The sequence below is a fragment of the Meriones unguiculatus genome, chromosome X (assembly GCF_030254825.1).
Source record: "Meriones unguiculatus strain TT.TT164.6M chromosome X, Bangor_MerUng_6.1, whole genome shotgun sequence".
In the NCBI taxonomy this organism is placed as follows: domain Eukaryota; kingdom Metazoa; phylum Chordata; class Mammalia; order Rodentia; family Muridae; genus Meriones; species Meriones unguiculatus.
Window position 1 is genome coordinate 18,035,903 of NC_083369.1, and position 14,954 is coordinate 18,050,856.

The following is a 14,954-nucleotide window of genomic DNA, read 5'->3' on the forward strand; positions in this document are numbered from 1 at the left end:
TGACCTCTTGAGTTGGTCCTTTATTTAAGAAAGTACCTTCCAGTTTTCTTCACTAAAAAGTTTGTTGTTACCCTTGGAATAAAATAACGTCTTGTGGAGATACACTATGAGCCCATATGAATAATAGTATATTATTTTTTTAACATTTTAAAAAAGATTTATTTATTTTTACTTATGTGAGTGCTCTATCTGCATGATTACCTGCATCAGGTCCCACGAGGCATGGTCAGAAAGCATCATGTGGGTGCTGGAAATTGAACTCAGGATGTCTAGAAGAGCAGACAGTGCTCTTAACCACTGAGCCATCTCTCCAGCCCTTTCTTTTTTAAACTTTTAAACTTGCTCATTTTGCACCCATTGATGACACTTTCTAGGCACTTTTTATTCCATGTTTTTAAAATTTTGATATTTGAATAGACAATATGTTCTTACAGTTCAACCTTTTTTTTAGGTTTAGTTTGTTTTATGTGTATGATTGTACGGGTGTTTTGCCTGCATGTTTGTATGCATGCCATGTGCATACCTGCTACTTGCAAAGGTCAGAACATGATGGACATTTGGGTATTTTCTCGCCACTCACTATCAAAAACAGTGTTTATAGTAAATAACCTCTGAAATGGTTTCATATATATGAAAAGAATTTATTCGACAGTTAAACCATAACTTGCATTGTTTGGTAGATCAAAATATATAGGTATTTTAACCAGGTTTAGTGGTGCATGTCTATAATCTTGGCATTTGGGAGTTGGGTCATCCTTGGCTATGAGGCCAGCCTGGGCTACATGAAACACTATTTCATCTTCTGCCCAACATATATAGATATACGTGTGTGTGTGTGTGTGTGTGTGTGTGTACACATAAGAATGCGTTTTAAGTGTCCAGTTATATAATTCAGTGTCTTTTGGTTTACTTAAAAGTATTGATTGTGTCTCTTTTACCACTGTTCATTGCATTTTTATTGACCCAAAAATAAACTATACTCCCCTTTTCCATCAGCCCCTAATCCCCCCATTTACCCAGCCTTAGTCAAGTACAAGTCTACTTTCTGGTGTTTGAGACATTTTCTGTAAAGTGAATCATACACTTTGTGCTCCTATGTGACAAGCATCTTTCATTCAGTGTAGGATGGTCAAGGTTTGTCCTCCATGTCGTAGCATATATCAGTACTTCACTTCATTACTGACAAATATGGCCTGGATGGCTAGAGCACAGTTTCTTGATTCATCCTTTGATGCGTACTTGGTTCCTTTTTAGCTTTCAGCTTTTGTGACTAATGCTAGTGTAAATATTCATGTCCACAGCCATGTTTTTATTTATCTTGGATGTACAGCCGAGAGTAGCAATACTGAACTGCTTGGGAACTCTGTGTTCTACCACTGCAAAAACTACCGGGCTCTTTCCAATATTTGCAAATAGCCCTCCAGAGGCATTGGTTCCAGTTTTCACTCCCACCTGGGACTGTTTAAGTGATAAGCCACATCCAATACAGTGGTGTCAATTTGGGGGATTTTTTTAGCAGCCTGATATGATAAAAATGTTATCTTAATGTAATGTTCATTTAAATTTTTCTTGTTACATGTGAAGTTGACTGCCTTCTCCTACGTATATGGAGTACCAGTGTTTATTTTGCTCAGTTTTCGTTTCTTGTTTTTTACTTTATTTGTTAGAGTTCTTTTTGCAGAATTGGTCTATGAATTACAAATATTTTTCCTACATTTTGTATAGTGTCTTTTCAGTAAGAACTGATTGTTTTATATGTGTAAACTTATTCAACTCCTCTTTTATGGCCCTCTGGTGATGTTTCATAGTTAGAAAGTCCTCTTCCTTCCAACATTATAAGCTGATTTTCCCATATGTTTTTAGCACTTTAATATTTATATGTCATCAAACATTAGACTATCAGGCACAGGTCCAACTTTTCTTCAGATAGCTGCTTGATGCTTTTAACATCATTTAATAAATGACCTACATTTGTCATATACTAAATTCCCAATTACAGATAAGTTTCTATATCTCTAAGTTGATTGGTGTAACAATAATTGTATAACAGTATAACAACAATTGTTCCCTCGCCATACTTTGTTTAATTGTATAACAGTTGTATACAGTTGTGTAATTGTATCTGGATCCTTTCAACACAAACAAATTTTAGTACCATTAGCTCTTAAAATACTGTATACTTTCAGAACTTTGAATAGTTGAATCTGTTTATAATTTAAGCCATGTTGAAGCTTGAGATGTGGGCAAAAGAATGCATTGTGTAAAAGATAAATTACAAACTTCGTGTGTAGACATTTCAATTTCAAGATTGACTCTTAGAGTTTTATAAGTGTTTTTAGTAAAAAGTTTTCTGCTAATGGGGGCTAAAACAGCTATATCCATTATAACACTAAAAATATTTTTTTTCATAATTAATGTACTCCCATCTTTAAAATTCCAGAGGACCTGACTGGAACACTGAAATGTATGAAGAAGGGGGTGCTACTGTCAGAGAGCTTCTTAGTGAACTATATGGCAAAGTTGGTGAAATTCGTCACTGGGGTCTGATCCGATACATCTCTGGGATCTTACGGAAGAAGGTGGAGGCACTTGATGAGGTATTAATAAGTTCTTGGAGTACACAAAATCTAGATGGGAGATACTTTTAAACATGCTTTAGTGCTAGGAGTATAGCTTGGTGGTAAGGCATTTCCTCGCATTCCTGGGATCCAGGGTTCAACCCTTTGCACTGCAAGGTGGGGATGCTTGATTTTCCTAATTTTTTTTTTAAGCAACCACAACTTTTAGTTGTTTTTGATCAAGTATATCAAGTTTCTGGTAGTCAGTTAGCGTTTTATTTGTGAATAGCAATTATATGTTACTGAACCGTAAGACCTACAGACTTGAGAGGTGTTATAAACTCTAAGAATTTGATATCGTAGTGAATTTACACTAGGCTGAAAGTCCCTGCCTTCCAGAAGGTGAAAGTGCCCATGGCAATCTATCTTCTGATCATGTTTCATGAAAAGAAGAGCTTGGTGTGCTGTTTTAAGTTAAAAAGGAATAAAGTTTTATGGGCTGAGAAGAAAAATGTTTGGAAATCTGAAATTTCTTTGGAAAGGGTAAGCTTGTCTACCTCTTTCTAGGCCTGCACAGACCTTCTGTCCTACCAGAAACACTTGACAGTAGGACTTCCTCCAGAACCTCGAGAGAAGACCATCTCTGCGTGAGTTAGGCATGTGGTTGGGTTTTTGATAAGGTTTCTCTGCACCTTTAAGAAATTGTGTGGACTGAGGAGAGCTCCCTCACCATAGTTTGTTTAATATTTTACATGCAGAACAGGAGAATGTCAAGGAAATGAAAGAAAAAGGTTTCTAGGAAGTAATGCTTATTTTTTTTCTTATTGGCTTTTTCTAAAATCCTTATTTCTACTCCACACACACACACACACACACACAAACCACATTGGGAATTAGTAACATAAAAGTCAACCATGTCTGAAAAAGAAATGGAAGAAAATTTGTGCCTATAGCATTGGACTGCTATTGATGTATCTCTGTGCTACTGAAGAAGGTGTGAAGGTCAAAGCTGAAAGAGAAAATGGGCATTTACAGAGCAGCCTGAGGCAGCATGTCTGCAAGAACACTGTCATCAGATTGCCACTGGCTCAGTGTGCTTCTGATAAAGCAATAGTCCTCTAGGATAGACTGGGGCTAAAGGGGTTGAGGAGTGGAGCAAAGTTACAGTGAAAGTTGAATCCCTGCACGTAAGTATCCATTTATCACTAAGCTTGCAACTAAAACTTATCTGCACTAAGTCTGTTTAATTTCACGTTCTGCTGCTGCCAATATTGAAATCTACAAGCAGATTGCATTTCTAAGAAATATTTTAGAAGGGTTCTAATTTTATAAGTGATCAGAAATAAATCTGGTTTTCTATGAAAGAATGATCCAAAAAGAGCATACTTCCCCCTCCCCCGCCCCCCACGCCTGCCAGTTCTACTTTAAAAACCAGGGAAGCAGAAATTTTTTTTTATTTTTTTTTTTTTCAACACAGTTTATTCAGGAACCTTGAACAATCCTCGGACCCTGGGGAAAGCCAGCCCACTTTAAATAGCCTCTGGGTAGCCAACCCAGGCGTGCCACGTGGGCAATGCAGATAGGTCCACATACATGGAAGCAAGCCAGATCCTCAGCCTTAGCCAAATGTGGAGTTGTTCGTGACAGAGAGCACTCACCATCGGGAAGGTGGAAGGCGGAAACCAGCTCCATCTTTAAGGCATAGCATTCCGCAGCTCTCTACAGTTCCCCCTTTTTGTTTTATTTTTTTTATTGATTTTTTTTTTGAGACAGTTTCACTGTGTGCTCCAGATTTCCGGGCACTTGCAATCCTCTTACACCCCACTCTCCTGAGTGTGAGGAGTACAGGTGTGCGCCACCATGCCTAGCTAGTGGGTCTAACCAGGGATAAAGTTGAGTGAAGTTGTCGGGAATACTGTGGAGTATCTGTACACTACCTTATTCCCAATTCATATACATGCCTGTGAGATCCAGTTTAGAGTTCTGGATGGAGGCTTAGAGAGACATGTCCTAGGCCCATTTGTCACAGATTCTATATGTAAAGTCTTAGTTATGCTGCAGGAAAAGAGTTTGGCTGACTTGCTTGGAGTGCCATGACAAAATATCAGACTGGGTGGTTTAAATAACAACAATTAACTCCAACAGTTTCACAGTGTCCACAGCGCTGTTTCTTCTGAAGGCTGTCAAGGGCTTGTTCAGGCTTCACCTTGGCTAGATCTTTTTTCCCCTGTGTCGATTCATATTTTTCCATCCTGTCCATGTCCCTTTCCAAAAATTCCCCTTCTTTTAAGGACACCTGTCATATTAAATCAGGAACTATCTTAATAATTACACTTTAATCACTTCTAAAGACCATATTTTCCATTAAAATCACAGTCTCTTCCTCAAGAACCATATATACCACTGCTAGATATACACCCAAAAAATTTGCTCAAGTACACAACAAGGACATTTGCTCAACCATGTTTGTAGCAGCTTTGTTTGTAATAGCCAGAACCCTGGAAACCACCCAGATGTCCATCAGCAGAGGAATGGATACAGAAATTGTGGTATTTTTACACAATGGAATACTACTCAGCAATCAAAAAGGAGGAAATTATGAAATTTGCAGGCAAATGGTGGGATCTAGAAAAGATCATTCTGAGTGAAGTATCTCAGAAGGAGAAAGACAAACATGGTATATACTCACTTACATAGACCTATAAGATATGATAAGCATAAAGAAATCTATATACCTAAAGAAGATAAACAAGAAAGAGGACCCAGGGTAAGATGATCAATCCTCACTTAGAAAGACAAATGGGAGGTGCATTGGACGTAGGACAGGAGCCTACCACAGAGGGCCCCTGAAACACTCTACCTAGCAGTGTATCAAAGCAGATACTAAGACTCGTAACCAAACCTTCGGCAGAGTACAGGGAATTGTAGGAAAGAAGGGGAGTTAGTATGATGTAGAAAGGATAGGAGCCCCACAAGGACCAAATATATCTGGGCACAGGGGTCTTTTCTGAGACTGTCACTCCACCAAGGACCGTGTATGGATATAACCTAGAACCTCTGCTCAGATGAAGCCCGTGGTAGCTCAATAACCAATTGGTTTCCCATAGTAAGAGGAACAGGGACCATTTCTGACAGGAACTCAATGGCAGGCTCTTTGACCTCCCCACCCCCCAAGGGAGGAGCAGTCCTGTTAGGCCGCAGAGGAGGACTTTGCAGCCAGTCCTGAAGATACCTGATAAAACAGGGTCAGATGAAAGGGGAGAGGTCCTCCCCAATCAGTGGACTTGGAAAGGGGCAGGGAGGAGATGAGGGAGGGAGGGTGGGATTGGGAGGGAATGAGGGAGTGGGATATAGCTGGGATACAGAGTTAATAAAATGTAACTAATAATAAAAAAATCACAGTATGAGGTACGAAAGTTCTTAATTTCAACATATGAATATTGAAGGACACAGTTTAACCTGTAATGCATTACTTTTCGCAAACAAAACCTTGTATCACATATAAGATCAGTTTTGTGTCACGATAGGCATTCCAAAAGAACATGCCTGTGTACATGCTTGCCAGCTACCCCATATTGAGGCTGAGGAGATGACTCAGCAGGTAAGATTGAATGCTGCTCCTTCAGGACCTAAGTCTGTTTCCTAGCACTCATGTGGGACAGCTCACAACCCCTTGCAACTTCAGCTCCAGGGGGTGGGGAATGGTATAACAACTCTGACCTCTGAGGGCATATAATGCACTAAGGTGCACATTGCCTCCCCTGCCACAGACGTAAACACAATTAAAAATAAAATCTTACGTTATGTCAAAGAGAGTCGTAGAGTGTGACCAGTTGTGGTAATGTATGCCTCTAATTACTGCACTCAGAGGGCTATGGCAAGAGGATCAAAAATTCAATGCCAGCCTGGCTCCATAGCAAGATCCTATGTAAAACAAGCAAACAACCCTCCCTCTCAAGAAATACACAACAAAAAGACTACTCATAGAGAGTCTGAGAGTGACAAATATCAGCATGTATATACCTGTGTGTGTTTACAACTGTAGCTGAACTGCCGAAACTATCAAAAAGATCACTATAATCCTATAAAAGGTGACTATAAAATAATAAAATGGTTTCCCAAGGGCACTGCTTAAAATTAGTTTCTTTGTAGCCATTACGCTTACTTGTCATGTGTTAAAGACTAACCATAAAATACTATATGGAAAGAAGACATCAAGGAGTCAGTTTTAAGTGAAAATTATATGTTAATGGGGCCAGAAGGGGCCTCAGAGGCAATGAATGAACTTTTTGTTCTGAAATAACTAGAAGTGATGAGGGGTTGTGGCACTGGCTTGAACTTGCAGTGAGGTTTAAGTTTTAAAACATACTTAAGTTAAGTGATTGTTGAAGTTGGTCTTAATTTGCTGTTTTCTTCCTTAGACCTCTACCGTACGAGGCACTCACCAAGCTCATAGATGAAGCCAGCGAGGGAGACATGAATATCTCAATCCTTACACAGGTGGGCAGCATCATAAAGCCTAACCTGGCAATTCATATTGCAATATTTGTTTATAATTGACCTGACAATTTATAAAGACAACAAAATAGACGTTGTGAAACCTGTGCTATAACTATTGCGTATACAGGAAATAATGGTCTACCTTGCCATGTATATGAGGACTCAGCCTGGCCTCTTTGCTGAAATGTTCCGGCTTCGAATTGGACTGATAATACAAGTTATGGCAACAGAACTGGCCCACTCTCTTCGATGTTCAGGTACTTAATTCAGTAACTAATTTTAGGTGGAGTTCACTTATAGTGCAGATCCAGAGAGTTTGGACTGGAGAGGGGAAGGGAGATACAGAAGTTGTGCGAGGCTCTTTAGTTCCTGTAGTTGTTAGTCACGAACAAAGGGAGCAGAAAGATGGCAAGTTGTATACCAGTGCAGAAACTTCAAAATGTCACCTCTTGGAGACACCACATTCCACATTCTTCTTAACTAAGTTCCTTTGCCTAAACCTCTTCCTAACACCTCAAGGCCTTTGGAGATTGATATACTGTATTGGGTTCTGTATGAGGATTGATCATCTTACCCAGGGTCCTCCTCCTTGCTTAGCTTCTTTAGTTGTACAGATTTTAATATGTTTATCTTACATTATATGTCTAATATCCACTTATAAGTGAGTATATACCATGTGTGTCTTTCTGATTCTGGAATAATTCACTCAGGATGATCTTTTCTAGTTCCCACCATTTGCCTGCAAATTTCATGATTTCCTTGTTTTTAATTGCTGAGTAGTATTCCATTGTATAAATGTACCACAATTTCTGTATCCATTCCTCCACTGAGGGACATCTGGGTTGTTCCCAGATTCTGACTTTTACAAATAAAGCTGCTACGAACATGGTTAAGCAAATGTTCTTGTTGTATACTTGAGACAACTAAAGAAGATCAAGGGGATACAAATTGGAAAGGAAGAAGTCAAAGTATCACTATTTGTGGATGATATGATAGTATCCATGAGCGATCCCAAAAATTCAACCAGAGAACTCCTACATCTTCAGCAAAGTGGCTGGATACAAAATTAACTCAAAAAATCAGTAGCCCTCCTGTATATGAAAGACAAAAGGGCTAAGAGAGAAATTAGGGAAACAACACCCTTCACAGTAGCCACTAATAACATGAAGTACCTTGGTGTGACCCTAACCAAGCATGTGAAAGACCTGTTTGAAAAAAAAAAAATTCAAGTCTCTGAAGAAAGAAATTGAAGATTATCAGAACATGGAAAGATTTCCCGTGCTCATGGCTCAGCAGGATTAACATAGTGAAAACACCCTCCAAAAGCAATCTACAGATTCAACGCCGTTCCCATCAGTTTGCTTTCTTATGGATCTCTGGAACACCAACCAAGGGGTGGCACCACCCACAGTGACCTAGGCCCTCCTCTACCAATCATTAACCAAAAAATACCCCACAGACTTGCCAGAGGCAATCTAACAGAACCACTCCCTCAAGTGAGGTTCCCTTTTCCCAGATGACTCTAGCTCATGTCGGGTTGACAAAAAAAAAAAAACTAACTAGCATAGTATGGTTATTCAGTAATAAATCTCAGTAATGATAAAACTCTGAATCGTTCTTTTTTAGTTAATTTTTTTATTAATTGCAACTTATTCACTCTGTATCCCAGCTGTAGCCCCCTTCCTTGTCCCCTCCCAATCCCACCCTTCCTCCCTCTTCTCCTCCCATGCCCCTTCCCCAGTCCACTGATAGGGGAGGTCCTCCTCCCCTTCTTTCTGACCCTAGCCTATCAGACCTCATCAGGACTGTCTGCATTGTCTTCCTCTGTGGCCTGGTAAGGCTGCTCTCTTCTGACTAAAGAGCCAGCCACTGAGTTCATATCAGAGAAAGGTCCCGTTCCCCTTACTAGGGTACCCACTTGGACAATGAGCTGCCATGGGCTACATCTGTGCAGGGGTTCTAAGTTATCTCCATGAATGGTCCTTGGTTGGAGCATCAGTCTCAGAAAAGACCCCTGTGCCCAGATTTTTTGGTTCTGTTGCTCTCCTTGTGGAGCTCCTGTCCCCTCCAGGTCTTTCTCTCTCCCCCTTCTTTCATAAGATTTCCTGCACTCTGCCCAAAGTTTGGCTATGAGTCCTCTGAGTCATTCTCGACTCTTTCTTGCTTGTAATAGATTCTTCCTGTCATCAAAACCATGGATCTCCATTTTTATAGGATTAAAGCCAAGATTCCTAGGTCTGGCTTATAGCTAGTAACTCAGTAGTGCTTCCTTCAAAATATTTTATCAATATCTATTCTTTGATATTGTTGTTTCCTCTGATTTCCAATCAATTGCTGGTTATATTACTCATTTAACCTGTGTTGTACATAATAATTTGTTGTTTTATTGTCATTTATCTTATTTACATGTTCTTTCTCTCCAAAATTAATGGTCAACCTCTCAAAGTCAGGTGCTATGAGTCATGCCTGCTTGTACTAACATTGCTTAAAATGATGACCTATATGCAGCAATCTTAATAAGTGACTAGTGTTAAACAAATTGAAGTTATTCTCAGTATTCTTAATAAATTCATAGATTCACCTCTGTTATTTTGTAACCACATGTACTGAGAACTTTAGAGTATATGTGTGCATGTACATCGGTGCAGTTCTCTGAATGCCTTCCACTTCTGTGGTTATCCTTCATTCTTCACACCTTCAAATAAAGACTATAGGGAGTTACCCAACATTGTGGAAATAGAATGAAGAAGAAACTAGTGGGCCAGCGAATCTGAAATTAGGTAGTCAGTTCTTAAATAATGAAAAGCAAAGTGCTATATGAATAGCCAATTATATAGTGTTCGAAATTGGCTCTGTAACTTATATCTTCTAAAGTAAGTGACTTAGAAATCTTATGAAAGGAAATAAAAGGTCTAATCACCTTGTGAGAGGAGAGGATATGGTTTTATCCTCATGAGCACACCAAGTGTGGTCACATGATCCTGCAATTTTTGTTACTTAACAGGCTGCGGCAGGAAGATGTTCGGTTTAAAACTAGCCTAGACTACGTGGTGAGAGCCCATTTTAAGGAGAAAATGGAAAATCAGGAGGACATGGGAGACAAACTCTAATTCTTTCTGCCTGCCTTTCTGTTCACCAGCTGAAGAAGCCACAGAAGACCTGATGAATCTCAGTCCTTCAGCCATGAAGAACCTCCTGCATCACATTCTCAGTGGCAAAGAGTTTGGAGTGGAACGAAGTGGTAAGACCCATGCACTGAATTTATACTTCAGGGTATTTAAATTTTAATCCTCGGTTTTAAAGTGTTTTTCTTTTATTGGAGGAGCTCTTAGCCCCAAATAAATAAAAATCCAATAAACAAAACATTTAAAATAAAGCTATCCTTTGAACAAGATTTGAAAACTAAAAGAAAAATTCAACTTAACAAAAGGTCTTGGACTAGGGAGATGGCTCAATGAGATAAGTGTTTGCTGCACACACTTGATGACCTGAATTTGGATCAACCACGTGGAAGCTGAACTCAGTAGCTTATGTCTGCAATCCCAGCTCACCCCATGTCCTAGAGGAAGAATGGGTTTATTTGGCTTATAAATTCATCACTGTGGGAAGCCAAGGCAGGAACTCGATCAAGCAGGGCAGGAACGGATATAGAAGCCGTGAAGGAATGCTGCTTACTGGTTTGCTCTTCATGGCTCACTCAGTTTGTTCTTTATCCAACCTATGACTACATTACCGCAATTGTCCGACATCAATCATTAACCACAAAAGTGCAGTGTTAGACTTGCCTGCAGGGCAGTCTGTTGGAGGCACCATCTCAGTTGAGGTGTCCTCTTCTCAGATGATTCTGGTTTGTGTTAAAAACAACAACAACAAAACTAGCTAATCAACACACTGCCTGTGGAGATGGGAGGCAGAGTCAGGAGAATCTCAAGAAGCTTGTGTCCCAGTAGCCTGGCACATGCAGCATTGAGCAAGAGAGACCCTGTCTCAAACAAGATAGATGTCAAGGACCTACACTCAAGGTTGTTCTCTGACCTCCAGAAGTACAGCATGGTAGACATGTTTGCTTACTTGCAGACGCATCTCTCTCCCTTCTCCCCCCTCTCCTTCTCTCACATACTCCACAGACCCCTTTTCAAAAGGATTTGGAAGCATAGACACACCTATATATCATCTTTTTCCTATTTTATTAAAATGTTTTCCTGTTTTATTTTCTTAAAATGTTTACTTAAGCTTATTTATCGTATGTTTATGTGTATCGAGGGAGGGGTAGCACAGCACATGTGTGGAGGCCAGAGGACAAATTGCAGGAGTTGGTGCTCTCCTTCCACCACATGTGGCGCAGGAATTGAACTCAGGTCCTCAAACTTGGAAGCAAGTGCTTACACCTGCTGTGCCATCTTGCTGCCCCTCATATTTCTTTTTTACTATGTAGTAAATTACCTTTCATTTTCCTAAGTAAGGAAGACAACTAAAAACTCACAGTCTCAGTCTTTGCTGTGTTCAAATTGGCAGGAATTCAGTAGAACTGATAATGGCAAGGGTGTATATGTTTGTTTGTAGTTGCAACAAATCTACTATACCCTTTCAACCTTAAATTATAATGCCTTCAGGGTTTGTCACAGGCTGATCTTCATACGCATGTCTACGTTTGTATTAATAGGTATTCATTTTACATATCACTTAGATTTGCAAGCATTTTAGTACATGCATACAGCATGTGTCGATCAAACAGTGTGTGTGTACTTTGGGTTTTTGCAATGTTATTTATGCTGTATACCTAAAGAGACAGAACAAAAACAAAAGGAAGTGGGAAAAAAAGGATCATCTCCTATGTTCAATGATTAATCTTGCGTTATTTTTTTTTTTCAAGTGAAGGGATGGCCAGACTTTAGCATGTTTTGTTTTATTTTTCTTTTGTATGATTTAAGTCTTTTTGTCCTTGCTTGGCTTCCAGGGACAGATCTGACTGGTGTGGTGAGGGAATGAAGAAAAGACAAACATGTACAGACACACAGAACAGCTGAAATCAGTGGATTGGGTTCTAACGAAACCACAACATCCCCAAAGCTCATTATGTTTGTTGTATACAATTATTGACCTGGGAGGCGGGGCTATGGCATACAGCTGAACTGGGAGGCAGGTTTAGCTAATCTCCAGAAGGTCTTAAGGCTGTAAACATCCGGGAAAAGGAAACTAAGGCAGATATTTCCTGCAAACACTTATCAATGTTTACACTCCAGGAAGGCGTTGCTAATAACCCTCTGAACCTCACCTGGGGAAGGCTTTGCCACTCACTTCCATGGGGCTGAGGCATTGGTGTCCTAGAAACGGCCATGCCCATATCAGCAGCACCTACACTCACTCAGGATTTCATTCACTTAAGACTCCTCCAATCCCCACAGAAGAGAACGGGAGCTGGAGAGACAGCGCAGTGATTAAAAGCACTTTCTGCTCATCCAGAGGGTCCAAGTTCGGTTCCCAGTACTTACGTAGACTGTGAAGGGTTCAGGAAAAGCTGCACACTGAGCACTTGAACACCAGACTCAGATGGATGGAAGTTTAATGGATATTGAACAAAAACTGACTGGTCAGGGACATAATCTGGGCTGAGAAGCCAGACTGTGTCCCTGGTCTGTTTCTAAGAAAGGTTTTTAATAGGAAAAATCATAACCAGGCAACAGCCAGGTAACTAGGTTTAGGAATCCAGGGTGGGGGGAGGGTCAGCATTACATCATTTGACTAGCTAAACATAATGGATTTTGTTCCAAGTGTATTGCATCTACATAGCTAGACAAAGCATTTTAAGCTGATTGGCTAGGATATAGGCTTGGGGACTTTGCAGTTCCCCACTGTTCTAGGAGAAAGGAACATAGAAGGATGTTGTGGTCTTAACTCTAATAGAACATGCATTTATCTTTAATTCACAGAACTCGCATTTCTCTCATGTATTGTTTTATTCTTAGCAGCAAGTATTAAACTGTATTCTACCCTGGTTTCAGGCACATAGGGCAGAGACAGACGGATCCCTGTGAGTTCAAGACCAACCTGGTTTACATAGTGAGTTGCATGCCAGCCAGGGCTGTTAGACAGAGAAACCCTGCCTCACAATCATCATCATCATCATCATCATCATCATCATCTTTCAGAGTTAGAAAGTAGTACCCCTCAGGCTAGAGGTATTTCTAAAATGTGGATTCTGAGTTAGTAGGCCTGATATGGGACCGGAGATTCTGTTGTCTTCTGTGTTACTGATGCTAATGGTCCAAGGATCACCCTTAAAACAGCAAGGTTATATTAGTTTTTTTTTTTTAATTAAGTTTAAAACAAAAGAAGGATGCATATTTAAGTCTTTTTAAAGTGGTAGAGAAAATGAGTCTGATTATTCTTTTTTCTTTGAAATCTCATTCTATACAGTTCATCCCACTCATTCAAACGTGAGTCCTGCTATTTCCATCCATGAGATTGGGGCTGTTGGAGCAACAAAAACAGAACGAACTGGAATAATGCAGTTAAAAAGTGAGATAAAGCAGGTAAGATATAATCTGAAAAACTACTGAGGTACTCATAATTAATAACATTCCTAGCTGGACATGAAGTGCATGCCTGTAACCCCACACACAGGGGTTAGAAGTTGGAGGATCAAGAGACTGATAACATTACCAGCCTCAAATACAAAGCAAGATGGAGGCCAGTCTAGAATACTGGAAATGCTGTTCAAAACCAAAATCAAACCCAAAACATCCTTTTGGAATCAGACTTTGTTAGCATAATTTGTTGATTTTTGTATCCTGAGTATAATTTGAACCATTTTTTTTTTCAGGTGGAGTTTCGTAGACTGTCCATCTCAACTGAGAACCAGGTGAAACAACAAGAGATATTTTAGCATTAACTGGCCTTTACTTAAAACATTTTAGAACCAGCCGTTGCTGCACTAATTTATTTTGTTTCATATTCTGAATGTAACTTGAACTGTTTGTTTTTCAGATGGAATTTCGCAGACTGTCTATCTCAGCTGAGAGTCAGGTGAAACAACAGAGACTTCTTAAAACATATTTTAACCAGCCTTTAATTCCGTATAGCATGCATGATCTCAGGAGATTTCCACAAATAGTTAAAAAAAAAATGGCATCTCCCTCACAACAACTGTTTGTAGATAGCGTCCCCTTTTCTGTATCAAATGACTTGATTTTAGGAGGAAGGTAGCTGGGAAAGATAACAAGCAACTGATGTCCTGAGTTCCCTTATGACAACTAATGTGCAGTTTATAATGGATTTTCTTTATAAAAGTACGTAGACTGCTTTTAAGAATAGTTAACTGGAGAGATGGCTCAGCATTCAAGAGCACTGGTTGCTCTTGCAGACAACCTGGTTTTCTTTCCCAGCGCCAACATGGCGGCCCACAACAGTTTGTAACCCCAGTGCCAGGAGGGTTGATACTATCTTCTGGCCTCCGTGGGTCCTGCATGTACACGTACACAGATATACATGCAGGCAAAACACCCATACAAGAAAAATAAATAAATCTAAAAGATGATGGGGGCTAGAGCAGCTGGTTAAGAGTACTCGCTGCCTTTCTGGAGGACCCAGGTTCAGCTCTCAGCACATACATGGTTGCTCACATCTATCCCTAACCGTAGTTCCGGCGTGTCGGGTGTCCTCTTTTGGCTCCATGAGCAGCAGGTACACACATGGTGTATGTAAGTACGTGCAGGCAAAACATGCACGCACATAAACTTTAAAAAATATATTAGTCTGCAGCCACTCCTGAGGTGATCTGGTAGACTAAGATCAGAAGGAAGGAGAGGAGGACCTCCCCTATCAGTGGACTTGGGGAGGGGCATGCGTGAAGAAGGGGGAGGGAAGGTGGGATTGGCAGGGGGGAGGGAAGGTGGG

General features: G+C 40.1%; 1 protein-coding gene across 3 annotated transcripts in view; it reads left to right on the forward strand.

Moving 5' to 3' along the window:
- LOC110542928 (phosphorylase b kinase regulatory subunit alpha, skeletal muscle isoform) overlaps positions 1–14,954 on the forward strand; it is a 153,741-nt gene that overhangs the window by 115,736 nt on the left and 23,051 nt on the right. For all 3 annotated transcript variants that reach the window (XM_060375543.1, XM_060375544.1, XM_060375545.1), the window contains 8 exons: positions 2,441–2,597; positions 3,126–3,205; positions 6,980–7,058; positions 7,186–7,315; positions 10,198–10,299; positions 13,476–13,591; positions 13,882–13,920; positions 14,046–14,084. In XM_060375543.1, coding sequence (XP_060231526.1) covers positions 2,441–2,597; positions 3,126–3,205; positions 6,980–7,058; positions 7,186–7,315; positions 10,198–10,299; positions 13,476–13,591; positions 13,882–13,920; positions 14,046–14,084 — 742 coding nt within the window. The remainder of the gene's footprint in view (positions 1–2,440; positions 2,598–3,125; positions 3,206–6,979; positions 7,059–7,185; positions 7,316–10,197; positions 10,300–13,475; positions 13,592–13,881; positions 13,921–14,045; positions 14,085–14,954) is intronic.